The 26,813-nt window shown below is 52.2% G+C and overlaps 1 protein-coding gene and 1 pseudogene across 1 annotated transcript; both read left to right on the top strand.

Moving 5' to 3' along the window:
• The first annotated feature begins 8,013 nt into the window (after nucleotides 1-8,013).
• LOC136470652 (probable lysophospholipase BODYGUARD 4) lies at nucleotides 8,014-9,684 on the top strand (annotated as a pseudogene).
• A 1,620-nt stretch (nucleotides 9,685-11,304) lies between these two features.
• On the top strand, nucleotides 11,305-14,180 carry LOC136474996 (uncharacterized). Its single transcript, XM_066472555.1, has 2 exons — nucleotides 11,305-13,840; nucleotides 13,936-14,180. The coding sequence occupies exon 1, from the start codon at nucleotides 11,400-11,402 to the stop codon at nucleotides 11,850-11,852; it is 453 nt and encodes a 150-aa protein (XP_066328652.1). The 5' UTR covers nucleotides 11,305-11,399; the 3' UTR covers nucleotides 11,853-13,840; nucleotides 13,936-14,180.
• The last annotated feature ends 12,633 nt before the right edge of the window (nucleotides 14,181-26,813 follow it).

Raw genomic sequence — 26,813 nt, 5'->3', positions numbered from 1 at the left:
ACGTCGAGCGATTCATCGGGCTTCAGTTCTTTCAAGTGGGAGAACCTCCTTGAGGAGGTAGGCGAGTAGTGGTACTCGCCAATCGGTTTGATCGAGTGCCAATACGGCGATGTCCGTGGGTGACGTTGTTATAGAGGTACTAGGATCAGAGCCCCTGAGCGCCGGCTGGCCGTGGGGTGTGTCTGGGTCAGTCCTTCTAGGATGCGGGTAGATGGCTCGTGGACATTGTTGATGAAGACTCCGCTCGGGGACGGATCCCGCCTGGCGACCAGTTTTGCGAGGAAATCATCGACGTCGTTGTCCCTTCGAGGGGACGTGATGCAGTTTGATTCCCTGGAATTTGTCCTCGAGCTTACGCACCTCTTGGCAGTATGCTGTCATGAGGGGACTTTTGCAGGAGGACTCCTTCATGACCTGATCAATGACTAGTTCTGAGTCGCCGCGGACGTAGAGTCGCGTAGCACTGAGCTCGATGGTGATGCGTAGTCCATTGATAAGGGCCTCGTATTCCGTGGCGTTGTTTGAAGCCAAAAAGTGGAGGCGGATGACGTAGCGGAGCCTACTCCCGTCTAGGGAGATCAAAACCACTCCGGCCCCTGAGCCGGGTGCCATTACGGACTCGTCGAAGTATATTGTCTAGTACACATAGGAGACGTCCTGGGCCGATAGCTGGACCTCCGTCCATTCAGTGACAAAATCCGCGAGAGCCTGAGACTTAATTGCGGTGCGGGGGGTATACCTGATGTCATGGCCCATGAGTTCAAGGGCCAACTTAGAGATTTGTCCCACGGCGTCACGGTTACGGATGATGTCTCCGAGTGGGTATGAAGTGACGACTATGACTTCGTGGTCAGTGAAGTAGTGTAGGAGCTTCCTGGTGGCCATTAGCACGGTGTATAGGAGTTTCTGCACCTGGGGGTACCGAACCTTGGGGTCGGTAAGTACTTCTCCAATGAAGTACATGGGTCACTGTACCTTGAGCTGGTGTCCCGGTTCCTCCCTTTCGACGACAGGGCGGCACTCACCACGTGGTTACTTGCCGCGACGTAAAGGAGGAGGGGTTCTCCCTGTTCGGGAGCGACGAGGATTGGGGTTGGCGTTAGGGATGTTTTGAGGCTTTTGAGAGCCTGCTGGGCTTCCTCAGTCTAGACAAAGGTGTTCATCTTTTTGAGAAGCTTATAAAGTGGCAGCCCCCATTCGCCGAGCCGGGAGATGAAGCGACTAAGGGCGGCCAGGCAGCCAGTGAGCCTTTGTACGCCTTTTACGTTGCGTATGGGGCCCATGTTGGAGATGGCTGTGATCTTTTCGGGGTTGGCTTTGATGCCACACTCGGATACGATGTATCCAAGCAGCTTTCCCCTTGGAACCCCGAAAACACATTTTTTGGGATTTAGCTTGATGTTGAACCTTCGGAGGTTCACGAACGTTGCGGCCAAGTTTGCGATCAGGTCACAAGCTCGAGCTATTTTGACCACTATGTCATCAACATAGACGGCGATTGTTGGTTTCAATCGTTCAGCCTGATCAGGCTGATTAGGTGGGTCGATTTGGTCGGCGAAGCATTACTGCATGCACCTTTGATAGGTGGTGCCAGCGTTCTTCAGACCGAAAGGCATGGTCACGTAGCAGTACGAACCATACGGGGTGATAAATGAGGTTGCGAGCTAATCAGAATCTTTCATCACGGTCTGGTGATAGCCTGAGTAGGCATCCAGAAAGGAGAGAATCTCGCAACCCGAGGTGGAGTCAATTATCTGGTGTATGCGTGGTAAAGGAAAGTGATCCTTTGGACATGCTTTATTAAGTCCGGTGTAATCAACACACATTCTCCACTTCCCGGTCTTCTTTTTGACAAGGATAGGATTGGCGAGCCAGTCGGAGTGGAAAACCTCTCTGATGAATCCGACTGCTAGGAGCTTGGTGATCTCGTCGCCTATGGCCCTACGCCTCTCGTCGTCGAAACGACGTAGGCGTTGCTTGGTAGGCCTTGAACCCGGGATAAGGCGTAGCGCGTGCTCGGTGACTTTCTGTGGTATCCCTGGCATGTCAGAAGGCTGCCATGCGAAGACATTGTGATTGTCACGTAGGAAGTCGATGAGCTCGCATTCCTATTGGGCCAGGAGCTGGGTCCCGTCTTGGCTGGGTCGGTGGGGTCGACACCCACCGTCTTAGTTTCCTCGAGCAGGCGGAAGGCCGTCGAGGAGGTTGGTTTGTTGCAGTCTGGGACTATTAGGGTTGACGACTCCCCGAGCTATAGGAGCTCGGATGAGTTGACGACCGCGGTGGCGAGCTCGTAGTGCTCGCAGTCGCACTCGAAGGCGTGTGAGAAGGCGCTACTCACTGTGATGACGCTGTTTGGTCCTGGCAACTTCAGCTTGAGGTAGGTGTAGTTGGGGATCGCCATGAATCTTGCGTAGCATGGCCGCCCTAAGATGGCGTGGTAGGACCCTAGAAAGTCTACCACTTCGAAGGCGAGGACCTCCGAGTAGAAGTTGGCTCGACTATCGAACATGATGGGCAGATTGATCTATCCGAGCGAGTATGCCTGCGCTCTTGGGATTACCCCGTGGAAGGGGGAGCCCGCCAGGCGGAGCTCCGATCGGGGGATGCGCATGGCATCGAGGGTGTCGATGTACAGGATTTTGAGGTTGCTACCCCCATCCATTAGCACCTTGGTGAGGCACTTCTTGCGGACGATGGGGTCAACGACGAGAGGGTAGCGTCCTAGTCTCGTGACGTAGGAGGGATGGTCCCTCTGATCAAAGGTGATTGGGGATTCTGACCAGCTGAGAAAGGAGGGAACGGCCGTTTCGGCGGCGCACGCCTCCCTGTAGCGTACCTTATGCTGGCGTTTAGACCAGATGGCGTCGGACCTGCCGAAGATCATGATGCACTCCTCAGGTTTAGGGAAACCATCCCCGTCCTTGCCTGTCGCGCCACCCCTCTTGACTACCGGCTCCTTGTCATCTCCCTCCTTTGGCACGCCGGCCTATCGGAGGAAACATTTGAGGAGCTCGCACTCCTTGTAGAGGTGTTTGACGGGGTAGACATGATTGGGGCATGGACCATCCATGAGTTTGTTGAAGTGGTCAGGCAGTCCCTGTTGGGGCTACCTGGGTGTGCGATCAGCTGCGGCGACCAACGCGGTGTCGTCCGACCGGCGCCGATCCTTCCTGCTCTTCTTGCCCCTCTGAGTGGAGGGGCCTTCGTCTGGATCCACGCGCTTGGGCTTGCCTTTGTCCTAGCCTCCGCTGAAGACCGCTCTGACTACCTCCTCGCTAGAGGCGTGGTTGGTGGCGACATCGAGCAGATCATGGGTGGTGCGGGGTTTTAGGCAGCCAAGCTTGTAGATCAGGGACTCACAGTTTGTCCCGGAGAGAAAAGCGCTGATGACATCTGCGTCAACAATATTAGGGAGGGAGTTACATCATTGGGAAACCTACGGATGTAATCCTATAGGGATTCGCTGGGCTCCTGCTGGCAGCTCTTGAGGTCCCAAGAGTTTCCTGAGTGGACGTACGTCCCCTAGAAATTCCCGACAAAGACCCTCTTGAGGTCTGCCCTGTCACGGATGCTGTCGTGTGGAAGGAATTCAAGCCATGCCTGAACATATTCCTCCACGTAAATGGAAAGATATTGGATGAGGAAATAGTCATCATCCACTCCTCCGGCTTGACAGGCGAGCTGGAAGTCTTCGAGCCAAATACATGGGTTTGTCTCCCTGGTGTATTTGGTGATGTTGGTGGGAGGCTGGAAACGCTGTGGGAACGGTGCTCTCTGGATGCGCCGGTTGAAGGCCCATGGCCCTCTAGGCTGGGGCTCCGGTCGTCTAGCCGGCGACCGCGCCTGGGGCGTGTTTCACCGATTCCCTCGATGGTTCGGCCGGGTTCCATGTCGCCTGCTACCGTATGGCGGATGTCATTGCCGTGTTAGGCCCGACGCCGGTCGCTGATGATGCTACGAGCGTCCTGGTGCAGTCGGTGTGGAGCAGGCGCCTGGTCGGACTGTGGCGTGGCTGCTGCACCTCGAGCCGAGCCTGATGGCTACGGCGACGAGCGAACGGATTGATCCGGCCGGTGCGTGCCCGTCCCCCCAGTGGGGAGAGAGGGCGCGGGTCGGAGTCGCGATGCGAAGCTTTCTGTCTGTTGGACGGCAACGGCCTCTACTAGAACTCGAAGGTTTCGATAGACTGCCCGCTCCTAAGGGTCGATGGGCTTAGGAACACCATGGAGAAGCATTGCTACGGCGGCGATATTCTGGCCGGCCCAAGCGAATTGTGGGACATCATTCCCCTTGTTCATTATGTCGTGCTGGACCTGACGAGCGTGACCCTGGGCGCCACCCGCCGGGCCATGCGCATGGGGCGCAACGTGCCGCGCCGACCATGCCGGCGCAGGCGGCGGCTGGCTCTACCGCTGTTGTCGTAATTCTTTGGCGTGCGCTTGCGCAGACGCGACGGCCTCCGCACGTGGGTCTAGAGGGGTGTGAGTTTACGCAGACTCCGCAACCATCGGCGGTTGTCCTAGAGCGTCCACCATAGCGCACTCCCAGGACAGACAGTGGCGGGGTGCCACATCACCGATGTTGGAACTGTTGCTCTCGCCATCACCGTCTGGGAGTTCATGGGAAGTGGCAGGAACGCAGCTTGCCATTCTCACGAGCTCAGACATGAGGGGGATGGCGCCAGCATCCTTAGGAGCCCCCGAGTGTATGTGTCCACGGAGGACGCGAGGCCGTGGGGGAACTGATCGTACGACGTTTGTGGCATAGGCGGTACATTCCCTCCGGGTGATTGGTGAGACATAGTAAATAAAGAGCAAGTAGTAGTACGCATATTACTCACATTGGAGTTTGAGTAGAGAGTTTGCTCGGAATGAAGCGTAGATGCCGCGCCGATGAAGTCGCGCGTCCCGGAGTCAATGGAGGACGTCCCTCCGACGGGTGCCGGGTCACGAGTCTCCTCGCGGAGGTGGAGTACGCCGAGCCGATCAGCGATAAAGTCCAGGCTTCCGAAGAGGAAGGCCTAGGATGGCTTGAAGATGGGTGGAACCCACGCTCTGGCGGGCGAGAGTGCAGGAAACTCCAACGTGCCGAAGTGAATCGTATCGCCCGAGCCCGCCACGGCAGGTGTGGCAAAAAAATGGGCCATCTGATGACCAAAAGAGTGTTGAACGTATAGCGTCTTCCCCACGGATGGCGCCAACTGTCGGTGCAGAAAGTGACCAACTGGTAAATATTTGTAGTTTTGCTGTACGTTGTGATCGGAGGTGCTCTAGCACTCAATGACACAGGATTTATACTGGTTCAGGCAACGTGCCCTACATCTTGTCGGGGTCGGTCGGTGACTTTATTCCTAGGCCTAGGTGCTCGAAGTCTGTAGTGGGGTTACAAACAAGAAGGAGAAAGGAGGGGGTGTACAAGAGGTTCGGTTGGCTCCGACCGGAAGGGTTGCGGTCGAAACTTGGTGGTCCTGCGGTTGTAAGTGTTGATGTCGATCTAGTGAGTCTGAACTTGAAGAAGTCGACCTCTCTAGGTTAGAGGGAGCGCATCCCCTTTTATAGATAAAGGGGATGGCTTTACAGGCAAGAGGGAGAGAGTACGAAAGTTTCTAAGCCTTGTCGCCCACGCTGATGAAGATTGGATCACGGTTGACGCCCCCCAACATTGTCGATGCGCTATAGAATGTCAGATGTGCATGGGAGGTTGAGCTATCTTCTTCAAGAAGGATGGATGCCGGTACCTGCAAATACTTCTTGATGCCTAGTGGCATGTGACGAGCCACGCTATGTTCACCCGGTATGGCAAATCCTAGAGCCCATACTGCGATCGATGTCCAGAGACACGTGGGGGGCTTACCGTATGGGAGTTTTTAGTGGCCCCTACAATACTTTGTGTTAGGGTGGCTGCAGAGCACTATTTCGTGTAGGGTATGGTCCTTGGTATAGTGGTTTTGACTTGTGAGCCATGCCTTACCTTTCTCCGCATGTCTTCTGGTTCCTTCCGAACGGGGTGCCTCCGGTCGGATGGCTCCAGTCGGCTCTCAGTGCACCGGTCGGAGAAGAGCGGTGAACAGGGTTTCCATGAGCCCTGGTCATGGGGTCAGAGTCGCGGGGTCGGAGTAGGAAGCGGTGTTTCAGGCCTTTCGATTGGAGAGACCGCTTAGAGACGGCTGTTGCCTGAAGCGAGCGCTCCGGCCGGAGAGGTGGGCCGAAGAAGCTGACGAACGAGCACTTGTTCTTTTGGGTAGACCTTCTGGTCGGCGACCGGACTGCCCTTCTGGCCCGTTGTGTTTTAGACCCTTGGGTCGGCCCATGAACTATATGTTGTTTTCCTAGGCCAAGCCCGGGCGTGGAAGTCGGTCCTCGAGGGACCCCGGGTTTATGAACCCGACAGGTAGTATATGAGTGTTGCCTAAAATCATCTTAAAATTCAGGTACCTAAAATATAGGAGAAGTGCGTAAGTAAATTAGACAAATCTTTTTTTTCTGGCATCATGGCACTTGACATTGCGTTACTCTTGTCCTATTGCAATTCATAAGATGTGGGTTTTATTTTACGGAAACGTTAGGATTAGTGCGTCCGGACGGTTATCTTTTCGTTAGACGCCTCATCCATCATTAACTTCCCACTCTCGAGTTAATAAAAAAATCTCCACTCCTTGCTCTTCAGACGCAGCATATCATCCTTTCCCTGCTTGCTCCCTACGCTGCTGCATCCACCCACATGTCTTCCACGCTGCCGTGCTTTGCTCCCACCTGATCCCCACCAACCTACGTTCCTTCCCATGGAAGGCATCCATATGGATGGATGAGTCTGCACCCCGTGACTCCCCACTCTTCCTTATCCATCGTGACTCCCCATCTGCCCTCTGCGCCACCGAGGTCCGTGCCATGGCGAGCACACCGACGACCTCCACGCGCCGCCCACCCACCATATATGCCACGGCCGCCCATCAACCTGTTCGCTTGCTCGTATCTGGCTTATAAGCCATGGCTTATCAGCCAACGAACAATATTTTTCTCCCACACCAAACCAGCCAACAGTACTTTCAGTCATGGCTTATAAGCCAAATCAGCCCAAACGAACAGGGCGCATGCCACCCCACCCTATCCTTTGTGCACCGCTGCCTAGCTTCGCGCCACCGGTGAGCACACCGGTGATCTCCACACGCCGACAAACCTCCATTCGTTGAAGCAGCAAAGAGATGTTTTACGCTGAAAGCGCATGTTGCAACCGTATGTTTCAAGTGTTTCAGAGGTATGTTGCAAGTGTTTTATATCGATGTTGCAAACGTATATCAGGATGTTGCACATGTTGCAATGACTATACACATATGTTTTTACTGTATGTTTTCAAGTGTTTCATGTGTTTTAGACGTATGTTTCAAGTGTTTCATGAGGATGCTGCAAAAGTAGATCTAGATGTTGCATATATATGCATGTTGCAAGCGTATGTTTTAAGTGTTTCAGGTGTTTCGTACATATGTTGTAATTGTTTTATCTGGACGTTGCATATGTTTTGCAATGGCTTCACACGTGTTTTCAAGTTATTTTTAGATGTTTTTAGAGTAAAATACACCAGAGGTCCATTAACTTTTGGTGAAGTGTCATCTAGGTCCATCAACTTTGAAACTGCATTTTTGGGTCCATTAACTCTCGTTTTATGTCATCCAGGTCCATTAGCTTTGACTCTTACATTTTTGGTCCATCAACTTTTAAAATGGTTCACTGCAGGTCCATGCATGCATGCACGCACGTCAGCTTTTTGCATCAGTGGAGCTATGCCTGCACTCGCCGCTGTCGCTCGTCTATCGGGCATGCATGTGTGTTTTCCTGCTCGAATCATGACAGGGTCAGTGCATTTTGGCCCGGCTAACCGGCTAAGCGGGCCTATGGTGTCGCGCCACCCTGCTGCTACTCCTGTCGCTGGCTCTCCACGGCGCGGCGTACCTACAGGAGCGGAAGAACTTCATGGCCACGGAGGTCCCTCCTGTCCCTTCTGGCACCACCTACCATGCGAACGTTCCTGAGCTTCGGCCGGTGGTCCACCTCCACCACATAGCCATGGAGGGCCGCCGACGCGGCGTCCATGGCGCTGGCCAGCGCTGTTTTCGCGGTCCAGGACGTCGCCGACATGATCCTCTACTTCGCGTACGCCCTCCTCGATGGTGTCCTCGAGGACAGCCCCGTGCGCTACTACTGCCACAGGAGCTACGACGATGACGACGACATCAGCGAGGCAACCGCTGCAGTAGTGGACGGCGGTGACCATGAGGAGGTCTCCGACACGCTGTACGCACATGGTCGGAGGAGCGCCATCAGGGACGCGCTGCTGGGGCTCCTGCGACTCGTCGTCGGGAGGAGGGGAGCGGCGCCACCGGATGAGTCGATGCCCCCCTGCAAGTGGTGCAGCCCCAGGTGGTTTGACTGCGCGCGCAAGTCGTGTGTCGCATGGCGAGGCGCCGGCGAGGGCGAAGCCGGCGGCCGGCTGCACGTCGTCGTCAAAGAGCCAGATCGGAAAGCCGCCGGTGGTGGCCGGTTTGCAGATGAAGTAGCAGGAGCACGCACGCCTGACCGCGAGAACGCCATCTTCGTGCACGGTTTCACGTCGTCGTTGTCCTTCTGGGCGGAGACGGCCGGTGTTCCGGGAGTCCTCCTTCATCCTCGACGACTACCGGCTATTCGCGGTGGATCTCCTCGGCTTCGGTCGAAGCCCCAAGCCTACGAACTGCATGTACAGAGTGAGAGACCACGTGGAGGCGATCGAGAGGAGCCTCATCGAGCCGCATGGTCTGATGAGCGGCAACGCTTCCTTCCACCTGGTCAGCCACTCCTTGGGCTGCATCATCGCCCTCGCCTTGGCTGCTAAGCACCCGACCTGCGTGAAATCCATCACGCTGGTTGCACCGGTGAGTAGAGTACACGCACACACCAGTAGGCAGGCAGCTCCTTTGGCGCTCACCATCAGTCAGCGAGGACTGACCATGTTCGTTGGTTGCACTTGCAACATGCAGCCGTACTTCCTGCCATGCGAGCAGAGGGCGAGCCAGGTGGCGCTAAATAGGCTGGCTGAGAAGAAGCTGTGGTCGCCGCTGCTGTTTGGCTCCGCGGTGATGTCATGGTACGAGCACATCGAGAGGAACGTCTGCTTCCTCGTCTGTAGGAACCACCTGCTCTGGGAGTGGCTCTTCAGCCTCTTCACGGGAAACACGTACGTACATACACTTCGTAGGCACGGTTCAGAGTTTCAGACACGCTGAATAGTGCTAAAACTCTCTCTTTTCTCTAGAAAAAACAGTTGCATGCAATGCAATGCAAGGACATGGATTTCAGGGTGAGGGGTCTGACCAAGCACACCCACCACTCGGCGTGGCACACCATGCATAACGTCATCTACGGCGGGGCGAGGTTGTAGGACGCGAACCTGGAGGCCGTCATGGCGGCCGGCATCCCGGTGCAGGTGGTCCACGGCGCCGACGACCAGGTGGTTCCGGTCGAGTGCAGCCGCCATCTCAAGGCTAAGCTCCCGCGTGCCAAGGTTAGTGTCATGGACAGGCATGACCACTCGATTGTGGTTCTGGGCAGGGAGAGGGACTTCGCCGAGGAGCTCAAGGCGTTCTGGTGGTCAGCTGCTTCAAGGTCCCCGGTTCACGTCCAGGATGCGGACGTTCGGCGACGATACTGATGTGCCTGAGGGTGGTAACGTGTACACGGTTGTACTTGCGAACAGAGCCAGCGACATGAGCAGCAGCAGGGTGGCACGACACCACAGGGCCGCTTAGCCGGTTAGCCGGGCCGAAATGCACTAACTCTGTCATGATTCGAGCAAGAAAACACACATGCATGCCCGACAGACGAGTGACGGCGGCGAGTGCAGACATGGCTCCATCGACGCAAAAAGCCGATGTGCGTGCATGCATGCGTGGACCTGCAGTGAACTATTTTAAAAGTTCATGGACCAAAAATGCAAGAGTCAAAACTGATGGACCTAGATGACACAAAACGAAAGTTAATAGACTAAAAAATACAGTTTCAAAGTTGATGGATCTAGATGACACTTCACCAAAAGTTAATGGACCTCCGGTGTATTTTACTCATATTTTTAAGTGTTTCAGATGTACGTTACAAGTGCTTCAGCTATTTCGGACGTAAGTTGTAAGTGTTTTATTTGGATGTTGTAAAAGTAAATCTTATATTATACTCCCTCTGTCCCATATTATTTGTCGTTTTTTGTTTTTGTGTCACAAGTTTGACTCGATTTGTAGAAAATACGTACAATATTTGTATCTCTAAATAAATTTATTAAAAAACTAGATTCAAAGATCTTTTCAATGATACTAATTATGTATTATAAATATTAATATTTTGTAATATATATTTTATCAAAATTGTTTCTCGGAAAACGAAAGCGACGTATATTTTGGGACGGAGGGAGTACGTGCTAACGGGACCATCTGCCGCAGCCGCTCGCAGCTGTTGAGGCGTCGCCACGGGTGACGTGCGAGGCAGATGCATTTATGGCACGCATCCAGAGGTGGGACAGGTGATTGGGATCCAGAGGTGGGACATGCAGACCATGCCCATGCTACTGTTAGGTTGTGACTAGCGCCCGTGGGTCGGGACTGGTGCGGTGGTGTGCCAACAGGGAGGGAAAGCCGATGCAGTGACGTTACCCACGACCGCGGCTGGATCGTGCGCGGGACGTACGAGCTGAGCGTCTGGAGCTGCGCCGGACGTCCGGGTACCTGTAACTCCCTTTTTTATCCCTCAAACCCCAAAAAACACAACTGGATATTCCGGATGGCTACAGTAGCCCTGACGCAGAACAGGAAGGCCAGTGATCCAGCGGTTCAAAATGTGCGCGAGCGGACGGACCAAGTGGTCACCACAAGAAATCCTTTGCATCGCACGTCCGCCGTGAGCCCGTGATTCTCAAGACCGACCACTGCCGGCCAGGCTTGGGAATCAATCGCTCGCGCCGACGTGTGAGCAGCGCTTTCCAAGCCATCAACCACTCACCCTGAACGCCCTGTTCCATCCGTCGGTCGGTCGGCGCCTGCCGCCTCGTGGACCAGAGCGCCGCACCAGCGCCCGCGCTTCCTAAATTCCACGCCATTGTGACGGCCGCCAGCCCGGCTCCACTCGTCGGCGCCTGATCGACGGCAGGGCACGCGTCCCCGCGCGGTTGGCTCCACGTCGCGTCGCGTTCACCCCTTGGCGAAGGCATCGCGGAGTCCTCCCGTCCCAAGTAAAGCGCAGCTCGGTGCCTGCAGACTTCCCTTCCCCTTCTCTGCCCATATATACCACTCTCTTCTCAGCCTGCTCGGCACGCTCACGCTCACTGGTACACACGGACACACCACAGGCGCGCGCACGAACACAACTGATCGAACAGCTAGCATGGCGAGCGGCGGCTCCTACGACGACCAGAGAGCGGGCTACGGCGGCTCGGCGACGCCGTTCCACCTCCTCGTGTTCCTGGGCACCGTCGCGCTGCTGGGCGCCACGTCGCTCTACTCGCGCTACGAGTCCGCGGTGGAGAGCCTGGTGGAGCAGGTGCGGTTCGCCGTCGTGCTGTCCCCGCTGCTGCTCCTGCTCGCGGTCCAGTACTGGGCGGCCACGGCCGGGTCGCGGCGGCCGCGGGGCGGCGCCCTCTCGTCGCTGCTGGTCGGGGACCAGCCCTCCTTGTACGCCGGCGGCGGATGGGGCGGCCAGCACCACCAGCGGGACGGCGCGGGGGCGGCGGCATCGTCGCCGTGGGGCGTGGCGCTCGCGCTCGCCCTCGTGCTGCTCCTCGTCTCCTACCACTCCTGCTTCCAGGACCTGTGGTTCCCGCTGGTCAAACGCCGGTGATCGAGCTCAGTCCAAGCCTTGCAGGCTGCATCACCACCTTCTTGCAGTGCTGCTCGATCGCGCGTGCGCCGGAGATGGGGAAGAATCACCGGCTAGCATCTAGGATGCTCCTGTTAGCAGGGGAGGCGGTGTGATTTCGACAAACACACTTGCTAGCTACCCTCTATCTTAAATTATAAGACGTTTAACTTTTTATACCAGGTTTGATCACTCATCTTATTAAAAAATTTATACAAAATATTATTTCTTTTATCGTGGCTTACTTTATTAATAAAAATTCTTCAAGAGTGACTTAAATTTAACTATGTTTACATAATTTTTTTTAAATAAAATAAGCGGTCAAACTTAATGTTAAAAAAAATCAAAATAATTTGGGATGGAGGGAATAGTATCTACGTGTACTAGACACTAGTATACGTATTTAGAGCGGATTTATTTCGATGGACAGATTGTCAGTTATTAGTTCATCTACACGGGCTGTGATCAGTAGTAGTATATCATGTAATTACTGTAATGATAGAATACTGAATAATAATAAAGAAAAAGATGGCAGAAAATTCTTGCATATGTCCAATCCTGGCTCCGTTCGGCTTACCCCGTATTCAGCTTTTTTTTCAGTCGAAATTGTGTTTTTCTCCCCCAATAATTCAGCCAGAACAGTATTTTTCAGCTATTTTCAGCTAAAATTTTGTCAGCCTTAGTACTCCGTTCATCATTCTGGTGTTAGCAAACGACTTTATTCGATTCCCCAGTCCCCACTTCTAAGAATTTTTTTTTCTAGAAAAAGACTTGTAAGAATATGAGCCTCTTTTCTTGTTTTATAACATGCCGTGCATGTATACTTTTTTTTTTTGTTAAAATGTAGCAAAAGTTATTACCGCGACCAGACAAAATGGACGTATTGAGACGTCCCGTCAAAATGGAGAGCCTGTGGTAACTGGTAAGAGAGGTCGTTGAATGAAGAGGATAAAAGATGAAAAGAAAGACCAACACGAGTTGTTGACATACCACTGGTAGAGAATAGATCTTTAATCCTCGGTTAAAATGTGTTTTAGTTCCGGTATTTTTTGCGTCCGAGACTAAAGAGATCTTTAGTCTCGGTTGGTGGATCCAACCGGGACTAAAGGTCTCTGCCCAACGGCTACTGTGCGCCAAACAGAGGTGGTAGGAACCTTTAGTCCTTGTTGAAGCCACCAACCGGGACTAAAGGTAGACTTTTACTCCCGATTGGTGGCTCCAACCGGGAGTAAAAGTCTACTCCCGGGCTGTAGCTACGCCGAGGGTTGGAAAGTTACCTTTAGTCCTAGTTGGAACCACCAACCAAGACTAAAGGTCCCCTTTATATCCCGGCCGTCTTCTTCTTCCTCCCCAAGCCCGAGGAGGCCCGAGCTCAGCACATTTTGAAGCTTACTGCACTAGTGTTCTTGCTTCCTCCCTCCATTGTTCCTCCATCCATTCTTCGATTTCTCTGTCGATTTTTTCGATTCCTCCATCGATTCTTCAGTTGTAAAGGTTACCAATCTCATACTCTCATTTTTTATCATTGGCTTATCTCATATTGTTTACTATATATATTGTTTTTATGGTGTTTTTTTATTTGTAAACAATTTGCGCTCAAAATAACTTATAGTTTGCATATTTGGATAAAGAAAGGTTAAAGTAGGTATTTAAAATTAGTATTCACTTTTTATTTCTAGCATGCATAGCACACTTCATTGTTTAGAGATATAGATAATTTTATAGTTTCTTAATTTTATTTGTTTATAAAATGAGAAATTTATAGTGTATTAAAAAATGAGTATAGAGAGTAGATGGTAACTGCTTCCGGGTCATCGGTCTCTCATGGGTTTTCAAAGCGACTTAGGCTGGACCTCCCTCTCATTCCATGCGGCAAGTGTCGTGATGAGACGAAGATTATGATGGAGTACCGAGTGAAGAAAGAGGGTCCCAACAATGGTCGTATCTTCTACAAGTGTCCGGATCGCAATGTGAGTTATTTTATCGTATTTTATGATTATGATTAGTTTATACCTATTTTCATGATGATTGTGATTAAAGTTCTAATTTTTTGTTTTAATTTCAGTGGGATGGCAGTGGACGATGTTTAGGCTTCTACTGGGAGGAAGAGTATGTTGAACTCGTGCAAAAATATCTTTCACAACAGGTAGATACGGCGGCTAATAAGGTAGTGATCCAGCCGAAGAAGCTCAAAGATGTTGCACAATCGGAGGATCTGTCTGTTTTAGTTGAGATTGGTCGCGAAATCCTTGTGCTCCTGAAATATATTTTAGCTTTAGTTCTTTTAGTGGTAGTTGGGATTGTCTATATTGTAGCGATGCTTTCATAAATTTGTACCTTTTGTGGTGGCACGCATGTGAAAGCTCTAGTTTGGTTTTGGTGAATTGATGAAACCCTAAGTGCTAATCTAGTTTATCAAGTGATCATGAGATAGGTAGCACACTTCAAGTGGAGAAGCTAATAAAGATCATAACATGACAATGGTGATGGCATGGTGATGATCAAGGGCTTAAACTTAAAAAGAAGAAAGAGAAAAACAAAAAGCTCAAGGCAAAGGTATAATTTATAGGAGTTATTTTGTTTTGGTGATCAAGACACTTAGAGAGTGTGATCACATTTAGGTTTAATAGCCGTACTATTAAGAGGGGTGAAACTCGTATCGGAATGCGGTTATCAAAGTACCACTAGATGCTCTAACGCATTGCATATGCATTTAGGATCTAGTGGAGTGCTAACACCCTTGAAAATGTTTGTGAAAATATGCTAACACATGTGCACAAGGTGATACACTTGGTGGTTGGCACATTGGAGCAACGGTGAAGAAGTTAGAAGTGAAAACGAGTTGGTCGCGAAGACGCTGGCATCGGTCAACTGACCGGACGCTGGGTCTGAAAGCACCGGACGCTGGCAGCTTGCGTCCGGTCGAACTGGTCAGTCAGCACAGTACCTAGGGTATTGCACCGGACGCTAGTCTATGTCCGGTCAAGGTGGACCGGACGTGTTCGGTCGAAGAAATACGCATCGGGGAGCTTACTGGAAACGATCGGACGCTGAGGCTTCAGCGTCCGGTCAGTTTTACCGGAGCGTCCGGTCAGCTTCGTAGCCGTTGAAATCTGACGAACAGCGTTTGAAGCTGGTGACACGTGTCGTCCATCAGTGGACCGGACGCTGAGGGCTGGCGTCCGGTCAGTTCGACCGGAGCGTCCGGTCGGCACGTGTTATGCCCAGTGAAGGGGCATAACGGCTCTATTTCATGGAAGCTTCTATTTAAGCCCCATGGCCGGCTATGGCTCACATCTTTGGCCATTTTCATTGACATAGCAACCCTGTGAGCCTAGCCAAAGTCCTCCCACTCATCTCCATCATTGATTTATCATCATAGTGAGATTGGGAGTGAATCCAAGTGCATTGCTTGAGTGATTGCATCTAGAGGCACTTGGTGTTCGTGTTTCGCTGCGGATTTCGCTTGTTACTCTTGGTGGTTACCGCCACCTAGATGGCTTGGAGCAGCGAGGATCGTTGAGCGGAGGGTGGTGATTGTCTCTGGCTCTGATCGTGGTGATTATGAGGGGTTCTTGACCTTTCCCCGGCGGAGCGCCAAAAGGTACTCTAGTGAATTGCTTGTGGCTTGTGTGATCCTTATCTTGTGTTGGTTGTGCGGCACCCTATTAAGGGTTTGGCATGTGAAGCCAATTAGCGTGTGAACCTCCAAGTGAGTGAATCACCACAACGAGGAGTAGTTTGCCGGCAAGCAAGTGAACCTCGATAAAAATCATTGTGTTCATCTTTTGATTCAGAGGTGATTGGTCTTTATTGTTATTCATCCTTGTGATTGATTGGTTCACTCCTCTATACGGCGGTATAACTATCTTGATCACTCTCTTTATATTATCGCAAACTAGTTGACAAGCTCTTTAGTGTAACTAGTTATGAGAGCTTGCTTGCTTGGTTGGTGTGGCTCTTTAGTTAGCCTTTAAGAGCACACTAACATAGGGTAGTGTCATACCTCTTGTGTGAATCGACACTATCTAAACTAGAATTGTGGTAGGTGGCTTGCATTTTGAGTAGGCTAGCGTAACACTTGCTTCGCCTCATAATTGTCTAACCTTTTGTTAAGTGTTGTTGTAGAAATTTTTATTAGGCTATTCACCCCCCTCTAGCCATTAGGACCTTTCAGCATGTTGTATAAATAATTAATTATGATCTAGGTTTTAATATGGTATTTATGTCATGTAATGCAGATGAGCCAGCATTGGATGTACAATGCTGATTGCCGCTCCCAAGAGTTCATTGACGGCGTGCATTCTTTGTTACATGCGGCCGAGGCAAACAAACGCGACGGTTTCATGTGCTGCCCATGTGCCATATGTAAGAATACGGTGGAATATCCTTGCTCAAGGACTCTTCATTCACACTTATTCAAGTCGGGTTTCATGCCAAACTATATTTGTTGGACGAAGCACAGAGAAACCGGCGTTGTAATGGAAGAAGATGAAGAAGAACAATGGGACGACAATGATATTATTCCCGATGGTGCGTGCTTCAATGATACTGCAATGGGAGAAGCTGAGGAAGAGGTAGCCATAGAAGATGAGCCTGCTGATGATCTTTGTCAGGTCATTCGTGACGCACAAAGAGAATGTGAAAGTGAAAAGGAGAAGATCAAGTTCGAGCGGATGCTAGAAGATCACAAGAAATTGCTGTACCCAACTTGTGATGTAGGGCAGAAAAAGTTGGGAACCACACTAGAATTGTTGTAATGGAAGGCAAATAATTATGTATCTGACAAGAGATTTGGAGAGTTACTAAAAATCCAAAAGAAGATGCTTTCGAAGGACAATGAATTGCCCGCCACTACCCATGAAGCAAAACAAGTTGTCTGTCCTATGGGGCTAGAAATCGAGAAGATACATGCATGTCCTAATGACTGCATCCTCTACCGTGGCAAAGAGTATGAGAAATTGGATGCATGCTAGGTATGCCATGCATCGCGGTATAAGATCAGGCGAGATGACCCTAGTGATGTTGAGGGCGAACGTCCACGGAAGAAAATCCCTGTCAAGGTTATGTGGTATGCTCCTATAATACCACACTTGAAACGTCTATTCAGAAACAAAAAACATGTAAAATTGTTGCGATGGCACAAAGAAGACCGTAAGGTAGACAATATGTTGAGACACCCTGCTGATGGGTCCCAGTGGAGAGCAATCGATAGAGAATTCCTGGAGTTTGCAAATGACGCAAGAAACTTAAGGTTTGCTTTAAGTACAGATGGTATCAATCCTTTTGGAGAGCAGAACAGTAGTCATAGCACTTGGCCTGTTACTCTAAGTATCTACAACCTTCCTCCTTGGTTATGCATGAAGCGGAAGTTCATTATGATGCATGTGCTCATCTAAGGCTCGAAGCAACCTGGCAATGACATCGATGTGTACCTGAGACCACTTATTGACGAACTTCTCATTTTGTGGAATAAAGAAGGTGTACATGTATGGGATGAGTAAAAACAGGAACACTTTGATCTACGAGCATTGTTGTTTGTAACAATCAATGATTGGCCTGCTCTAAGTAATCTTTCAGGACATTCAAACAAGGGATATAATGCATGCACACACTGCTTCGGTGATATTAGATGTGTATTCTTGAAAAAATATCGAAAGGTCATGTACCTTGGCCATCGTCGATTTCTTCCTGCAAATCACCCCGTAAGAAAGAAAGGCAAGCATTTTAAAGGGAAGGCAGACCACCTTACCAAGCCTCGCAACCGAACCGGTGAGGATGTACTCGATATGGTCAATGATGTGAAAGTTGTCTTTGAAAAAGGACATGGCAGCCAACCTATTCCGAACGACGCTAATGATCACGCACCCATGTGGAAGAAGAAGTCCATATTTTGGGAGCTACCCTATTGGCAAGTCCTAGAGGTCCGCAGCTCGATCGACGTGATGCACCTGACGAAGAATCTTTGTGTGAACCTGCTAGGCTTCATGGGTGTGTATGGAAAGCCTAAGGACATATTTGAAGTACGATAGGACCTGCGTTGTTTAAAAGAAAGAGACAACCTGCATCCAGAGAAGACAGATGATGGACGCCATTACTTACGTCCTGCCAGCTACACTCTAAGCAAAGAGGAGAAGGAAATCATGTTTGAATGCTTAAACAACATCAAGGTACCATCTGGATTCTCCTCGAATATAAAGGGTATTATAAATGTGCCAGAGAAGAAATTTTGTAACTTAAAGTCCTATGACTGTCACGTTCTCATGACGCAATTACTTCCAGTTGCATTAAGAGGAATTCTACCTCCAAATGTACGTCTAGCCACCGTAAAGCTATGTGCATTCCTCAATGCAATTTCTCAGAAGGCAATTGATCCAACTGATCTAGCTAAACTACAGAATGATGTGGTTCAATGTCTCATCAGCTTTGAGTTGGTGTTCCCTCCTTCCTTCTTTGATATCATGACACACCTCCTAGTTCACCTAGTCAAGGATATTTTCATTCTCGGTCCTATGTTCCTACACAATATGTTCCCCTTAGAGAGATTCATGGGAGTCCTAAAGAAATATGTTCACAACCATGCTCGCCTAGAAGGAAGCATCGCCAAGGGCTATGGAATAGAAGAGATCATTGAGTTCTGTGTTGACTTTATTTCCGACCTTGACTCGATTGGTGTTCCTGAATCGAGACATGAGGGGAGACTAAGCGGAAAGGGGACACTAGGGAGGAAAACATATATTGGTACGGAGGATGATTGTTTCAATAAAGCGCACTACACAGTTCTATAGAACTCCTCTTTGGTAGATCCGTATATTGAGACACACAAGGATCTCTTATGATCCAAGTTTCTAGGGAAGACTGAAGCTTGAATTACGTGTAAGCACATGGAAACTTTCGGCGGTTGGTTGCAAAAAAAATGTCAAGGTGATGAGAGCATCCATAAGCAACTGTATTTATTGGCTATGCAACCATCATGGCATATCGTCACATACAAATGGTATGAGATAAATGAGAACATATTCTACATAGTAGCCCAAGATAAAAGGAGTACCAACCAAAACAGTGGTGTCCGCATAGATGCCACAGACCCAAATGGGAATAAGCAGACATATTATGACCGCATAGATGAAATATGGGAACTAGAATATGCACCTACTTTGAAGATCCCATTGTTCAAGTGCCAATGGGTCAAGGTGATCGGAGGCGGGGTAATAGTAGACAATGAGTATGGAATGACAACAGTAGACCTTAGTAATATTGGGTACAAAGATGAACCATTCATCCTTGCCAAGGATGTGAATCAGGTGTTCTATGTCAATGATATATCTACCAAACCAAAAAGAGGGAAAAACAATAATGACTCAACCAAAGAGCCAAAGCGCCACATAGTTCTTTCAGGGAAAAGAGTCATCGTGGGAATTGAGGACAAGTCAAACATGTCAGAAGATTATTGTCGGTGTTTTGTACAAGCACCGGCAAGTAAATTTATAGTAATGCGCGTTAGGTTCGGATGGTGCGCTAAAGGACACAAGATTTATACTGGTTCAGGCCGAATGTCCCTACGTCCAGTTTGTTGCTGCTCGTGTTATTAGCACCGTGAATGGTTCATAGTAGGGGGTACAAACGATCGAGAGAGGGACTGGTCCCAAGTCTCTGATGGAAGGGTTGAAAGGAGGCCAAGAGCTTGATCGCAACTTGACTGTGTGAGTGTTGTGTACTATGCCATCAAAGATCAGTCCCCTTGAAGGAGGAAGCGCATCCCCTTTTATAGATGAAGGGGCTGGCTTTACAAGGGTGATGGCTTTAGGATGCGTACTCTACCTAGTCTTGTGGCTCACGTCTACCCGGCCTGGTTCTTCATCCTGATGAGTGCGAAGGAAGATAAGCACCTACAATATTGTTGATGCCTCTGTAGAATGTCAGGTTGGTTACAGAATGCTGCCCTGCGCAGGGTATGGGCTGTAGTACAGTGGTTTTAACTTATGAGTCTCCCCTAGCCTTGCTCCACATGCCTTCTGGTTCCTATGAGTCTTCGTTGGAGGGATACGGGATCAGGGTCTGGAGTAGCGCCGTGGCCAAGGTCTTCTGACTTGGTGGACCTAAGGGGTCGGGAAGCGGGCGCCGCCCCCTTGGGTCCATAGCGTGGTGATGGAATATCCGTTGTTCGTGAAGGTAGCAAATCCTTTTCTGGAGTGTAGCGGTTGTCATATATCTTCGTTGGGTTCCGTGTCCCAGAGCTGAAGGCGGCGCCTACAACTCTATAGGGTGAGGGGCACGCACCTAAAATACCTTTCGGGCTCTACGGCACCCGGAAGGGTCTAAAACACCTATCCCGTCGTTCCCTGGCAGTACTTTTCCTGCCAGGGCGTAGGGTATGGTCCTTGGAGCCATGATTGACCCGAACGTCTTATCTTGCCCTGTACCCATCACCATGAGGGAACGGGGAGAAGTTGTCAGGTAAGATGAAATCAGTCTTTAGATATCGAGCAGGGCGAGGCCCGTTCCTGGCCGTCGGGTGAAGCGGAGGCCAGTCCTTATCTCTTGGTTGAGACCGAGCCCGCCCCTCTGGGGTCGGGCGAGGGGGAGTCTATCCCTCAGCCCTCGGGCGAGGCAGAGACTAGTCCTAAGCCCTCGAGCGAGGCAGAGCTATCTCAAAGGCATCGGGCGAGGCAGAGTGTCAGTGCTTCGAACCCGGGGGTCCTAAACCAACTAGTAAATTTGTACTGCGTGCTCCTAATCCCGGATGGTGATGCAAAGAGACAAGGTTTATACTGGTTCAGGCAATCGATGCCCTACGTCTAGTCTAAGAGATCGGTCTTGTATTCCTTGCACCGAAGTGCTTGTAGTAGGGGGTTACAAGCTGGGCGAGAGAGGGAGCTGGTCCCAGGTCTCGGCGTGGAGCAGTGCGGGCTGCTTGAGATGTTGCTCTCAGGCAGCGGGAGAGTGTGCGTGAATTGAGTGAGTGCGTTTGCGCGTGAGGGCCGGCCTGGTCCCCTCAGAAACGGCCCTGGCTGCCCCCTTTTATAGCTGCAAGGAGGGAGCCAGGAATACATGAGAGAGCTACACGTGGAGCCTTAGTGAGGAAGGAAGATCTAGTACACTATCCCTATAGCAGCACAGTGTCAGGAATGGCAATTGGTACTTGATCACTGGTGCGTCACGCCGGCCATGCTCGAGGCTGTTGAAGTCGTAGGGGTCCTTGTTGACGTCTAGTCAGCATGGCCTCCACTGTAGGTGACATGCCATGCCCTGTGGATTTTTTGACTTGGTGGGGTGCCGAGGCCTGGTAGGTCGTAGCTAACCGCGCCAAGGCCTGATTTGCCGAGGCCTTGGAGGTGACCTGTGTATGAGGCGGGGGCCTCGGCGGTCAGCGTCGTCCCCGGTTTAGGTGGAAAAGTGCAGGGCGCGTGTTCGCAGGGCATGGCAACCCCTGCACCGTCAGAAAGGGATGGTAAAAAGGAGATTTGACCATTGTCCCATCGCTCCTGTTGCTGTACCCTACCAGTCGTGGCTGACGTAGCGAATGCATTCAGGCTCATTAAATGGATGGGACAACCTACCAGAGGGACTGCCTCGGCAAGAGGGCCTCGGCGGGGCGAATCAGAGACTCGGCCTCGGCGAGAGGGCCTCGGCGAGAGGGCCTCGGCGAGGCGAATCAAAGAATCGGCCGAGGCCCCATGGTTGTCCTTCGGCTTTGATATTTGTAAGGTCTAAGCAATCTTTTCGGTTCTTGCTTAGGGTACCCCTTTTTATGGTATCCGACACAGAGTTATCTCAAAGGCGTCGGGCGAGGCGGAGTCTATCCCTCAGCCCTTGGGCAAGACCGAGCTCGCCCCAAAGGCATCGGGCGAGGCAGAACCAGACTCCTGTCATTCGAGCAAGAGACGTTATGGCGCCCTTATCCATCCAGAAGTTTTTAACGCTCGGTGGTTATTGGTTCCACCTTCTGGGGTACCCCGGTATTAGGTCCCCGACAGTAGCCCCCGAGCCTCTAGGTGATTCGGATAGAACCGCCTGGAGGGTGTTTTTGACTTCGCCAGAGTTACTTTGCCAGAGGGTGCGCGCGAGCGCACCCGATGGGTATAGCCCCCAAGCCCCCGGGTGATTCGAGCAGGGTCGCCTAGGGGGTTGTAACGGACCCTTCATGGGTAAGGCTGAAAGACTTAGTTTTTCGTCAACTGGATATTTTTTTGAGGGGGTCGTGGTATCCCGTTCGTGGGGATCTCATTCAGGACTGACCTAATTAGGGCTTGTCCGTGGACCAGGATCCCAGTAATACTTGCGCCCTTGATTTTGGATCATTTGAGGACCCGTCCTCAGTTGGGCCGGCCGCCGTGCTTCTAGGCCCTAGGTGGGCCAAATAGAAAAATCTTTGTGACCTACCTTCCCCAGGTGGGAAGTGAGTCCGGATTCGTTTGGGGAAGGCGAACCGTCCACTGTGATTTTTGGTGGGAAAGGATAGGGACTACGGGCGCGTATCCCACGACGTGACGCAGCGGTGCGCGTGGCAGGCCCAGAGATCGAGGCGGACGGTTGCCCTTCTCGTGTCCGTCGCCCCTATAAAACCACGGGGTTCGCCCCCAAGGTTCCGTATTTCGCCCCCTTGCCTTTGCGTCTAAAACATCCGCCGCCAATCGTCCCAGCCTCCTGTGCCCGCACCGCCACTGTCGACCGGCTTGCATCCGTGTTGTAGCCGCCGTCAAGTTTGCACCTGCCTTTCTCTCCAATTGCTTCAATGGAGTTGTGGGGCAGATCTAGCATCACCTCACGGCGTTTGGAGGGCCTCGTCCGCTGTGGCCTTCTCCACCCGCTGTCCACCGTCCAGGAGTGGCTGCTACCTGGTGATGAGGGTGAGCCGGTGCCGCCCGAAGGGTATGTCATTTCTTTCGCCATCTTCCATGAGCGGGGATTTGCGGTACCCGCGCATAGATTCCTTCGTGGGCTGCTGGATTATTATGAGGTGGAGCTGCAGCATCTAACTCCCAATGGGGTTCAACATATGGCGGCGTTTGTTGCTCTGTGCGAGGGTTTCCTGGGGATCGATCCCCATTTCGATCTATGGCGGTATTTCTTTACCATTAGTTTGTCGAAGAGGAAGGTTGGGGGGAAGGATGTGAGCGTGCTAATGGGATGTGCCAGCGTTCATCTGCGCCATACCCGGTCGAAGGGTTACCCGTTCATGCGTCTGGCGACCTCCAACAAGGGATGGCACTCGCAGTGGTTCTATGTCAAGGATGATGTGAGTGCCACCCTGCCGAGGTACACCAGGCGCCTTATTGAAAAGGCTCCGGAGTCGTGGGCTTGGGGCATCCAGTTCAATGACAAGAAACACCTCTCCGACCTTCTTTCCGCCCTCCAAGCCCTGAAGGAACGGGGTGTAAAGGGGACAGGGATTATCGGCGCCTATCATGCGAGGAGGGTGGCACCGCTGATGGCGCGCGTGCTTCCCCTGCATCGGATGATGCCTGGGATGTCATTCATGGGGACGGTGCTTGTTGACGAGACGCTCCCTTTTTCGGAAGTGGCGCAGCGCATTAAGGAGGTGATGGAGCCGATAATGGATTCCAAAGGCAGCGTCCTCGACATTGTGTATCCAGTGCCTGGACATCCCCCAATGCGGCCGGAACCTGGGTTCTTCAAATTCGTAAGCCCTCTTCTCCCGTGCTCTTTCTTTTTCCTGAATCTCCATTTTTTTATACTTGCTTTTGCGACGTTGGGACCAGCGGGGGGGGGGGGGGGCTAGTCTTCAAAGATAGTCTGGTTCCGCTGCCAAAGGACAAGGCCGTGGCGGCGGCGAATCGACTCACGGCCGAGCGGGACAAGAAAGCAAGGGAGCAGATGAAGAAGGTGAAACGACTGAAGCAAGAGGCACGGGATCGGGGGGAGGACGTGAGCAGTGATGACGACGATGGCGATGATGATGACGACGATGAGGTAGTCGTCGATGTGGATTGGGGCATCCTAGAGGATGAGGACATGCTGACAAGTGCCCACCCATCCGTGCAGGGACCCTTCCCGTTCCACGCGGAGGGAAGTGAGTCGGTGCGGTCGGTGGAGGCCGGAGAGTCCGCCGATTCACACGGCGTGCCGGCTGAGGATCGGTGGATGGGGGAAGGCGGGCCTGCCGCCGTCGACCCCGAGGTGATGGTGGAGGGGAGTGGCTCTGATGCCGCGCCCCATGAGACGATGGAGGGGAGCGGCTCTGGTGCTGCGCCCCACGAGGTGAGGGAGATGAGCCCCACTACCTCGGAGTAGGGGGCAGGCTCGAAACGGTCCCGCCCAGACGAGTCGGGGCAGAGATCTAGGGATCCGTCCCCAAAATGCTTCCGCCGGCCGAGGGCGTCAGCGTAAGCTGTTGATTCCCCTGTTTTCATCCTTTTTCCATTTCTATTTTGACCTAATGGCTATTACCTTTGTGTAGGTTCTTGCGGATGGGTCACCCCCTGGGGCTGGCGCCCAAGAAGAGCCTCACCATTCAAGTGGGACGGATGGCGTCGCCTGGCGTCACCCCTATTTCAGGTAGGAGTGGTGCTGACATTGGAGCCGTGTTGGCTGACCCGACGGCGCCTGTGGTGGCGCCCACGCCCGCGGTGGTTACCGAGCAGGCGGCTTCCTCCATGGCAGACGTGGTACAGCCGGCCGAGGGCCGCATACCACCGGTGGAGGTGGTCGTGACTGCGCCAAGCCAGGATCAGCCGGGCGCAGTCGTGGTGGCGCTCGAGGGCGTAGTGCAATCCGCGCCACCGGGGGCCTAGGTGGATCCGCCCGTGGCACTCGAAGCGGCCTAGATGAATGAGGGTCCGGTCGGAGGGTCCTCGAGCGTGGCGGTGGTGCCGCATAGGGTCAGGAGGGAGCTACCCCTGGCCCCTTTGTTGGGAGGAAGCTGCTCCCCCATGCGGGGGGAGCCGCCGCTCCAGTGGATGGCCGCCCAGGATCCGACGTCGGCTCTTTTCTTGCTCGATGATCATGCCGAGAGCATGGAGCGGGAGGGTCTTGACATCGGAATCTTGACCATGCTGGATGCCCTGGACCAGGCCAGAGGAGCCCTGCATGAAATCGTTGTTCCTACTACCCAGGTATTCGCTTGGTTTTCTTCTTTCTTCGCATGTTTTTGTGTTTTCGCATTTCTAATACCAGTCTTCTTCCTCTTCAAATTCTTGTTGCTCATAGCCGAAATAAATCCCGATTCCTCCGCGAGCAGAAGGCGGAGTGGGATCGCCTTTCCAAAGAGGCCTGGCTACGAGCAGACATGGCCGCACAGCTTGCTGCTGCCTAGGAGCGGGAGGCCCAGGCATGTCAGGACGCAGAGGAGGCCCACGGTATGTTTGAGGATTTGTCGGCGAGGTCAAAGCTGGATGAGGTGGAGATCGCTAGGCTCTGAAAGGAGCGAGATGAGTTACTGCAGAGGAATGCCGCGGCTAATGAGAAGGCTGGCGAGGTCTTGAAGGAGCTGGAGATGGAGCGGGACCTCAGGCGAAAGGCCGAGAGTAGGGCCACGACCCTCCAGTAGAAGGTGGACAAGGACGTCAAGGTGGTCCATTCTCTCTGGGCGGATCTCGGTGACACAATGAGCTGAAGGTTGAGCGCCGAAAACGTCTCTATCAAGCTAGAAAAGGAGCTTGCCCATGTACGAAGGACCCTTCAGACTGAGAGCGACGAGCACGATCTTCTGCAAGCTGCGGTCGGGGTGGTCCTTGATGCCCTGAAGGTGGTGGAGCCGGTGGAGACCAGCCCGCTCACGGCTCGTGCCGTAGGTATCACGGCTCGGGTGGGCTAGCTTGAGGAGAGTGCTTTTCACGCCAGGATCACCCAGGCCTTCACCGTCGCCCATGCTCATTACGAGAAGGAGATCAACCTGAAGATGATGAGCGAAGGTTTCCCGTCTACCTATGAGGATGATGAGCTGGAGGCAATTGAGCAGATGGTTGGTCCCCTTGCGAAAAACCTGGCGGATAATCTAAAAGAGATGGTTCTCCCTTCGCGGGAGTAGTTAGTCGAATAATTTTGAGAACAACTTATATGTAATATGTGAACAAGTGTCGGTATTTTCGAGTCTGGACGCAGTTTCGTGATTTTGCTTCGTAATTTCGTTTTGTTTGATTTTTTGCGATCTTACCAATCTGTTCCCCCGAATCTTGCCACTGGTCTTGATGCGAGGAGATTGTTTCGAAAGAAGGAAGGGAGGTAGCCATACCTTAACCAGCCCCCGAGTAAGGTCTGACCCCCTGCATTTGCTGGGGTCGGGGGTTACTGGAGACCGAAACGTTCAGATGGAATCCCATTCCGTGGTTTTGGTGACAGGGTCGGCGAAGTCCTTGGATGGCATTGTAATATTCCTCGCCCTGTCTTCCAACAGAATTCCCCAAATGGGGACTCTATGGGCTCGGCAAGGTAGGACCTTTGAACCTATGTCCCTGTATTGAGCGGCTTGAGCCCCCGAGCCTTGTCAGGGTCTGATAGGGGTCAGCCGTAATTTGCGTGTTACCCCGTCCTCGATTTTTGTAATCGGAGGGGCTGAGTAAACGACACTTGCCTCGACGGCTCGAGTATCGCGCTCAATGAGCTCGCTAACGGGTACGTTCGTGTGGAATCCGGGTCCATCATTTGCTGATGGGGTCGGTAGAGCCCTCTGGTGGCACTCCACAACTTCTTAACCTGCCTCCCGGCAGATGCCCGAGCTGTTCGATAGGCTCAGGCGGCCCGATGTCCTCTCCTCGATGGAGATTCTGTGGTTTTGGCTCAGGGTTAGAATCAAACGAGAAAGGTTGAGACGTCCCTGTCCACTTCTGAGCGGGGTCGGGCAGGGCCACTGGGGCTCATCTTGGTTACTTCTCCCTGGCTCTTGTTTGGCATGAGGTGGCCTCGAGCCCTTCGTGGGCCGGCCTTCGAACCTCGGCCTGCTGCCACCTATATCGAATGAGGCGACGGGCGTTTCGTGACGCG

Source organism: Miscanthus floridulus, chromosome 8, assembly GCF_019320115.1.
Source record: "Miscanthus floridulus cultivar M001 chromosome 8, ASM1932011v1, whole genome shotgun sequence".
Classification (NCBI taxonomy): Eukaryota; Viridiplantae; Streptophyta; class Magnoliopsida; order Poales; family Poaceae; genus Miscanthus; species Miscanthus floridulus.
The sequence above is the reverse complement of the archived record's forward strand: the minus strand, read 5'-3'. Positions and strand labels throughout refer to the sequence as shown.

What these genes read in the sequence shown, in the direction of transcription:
- LOC136474996 (XM_066472555.1), top strand. Translation starts at nt 11,400, where the DNA reads ATGGCGAGCGGCGGCTCCTACGACGACCAGAGAGCGGGCTACGGCGGC.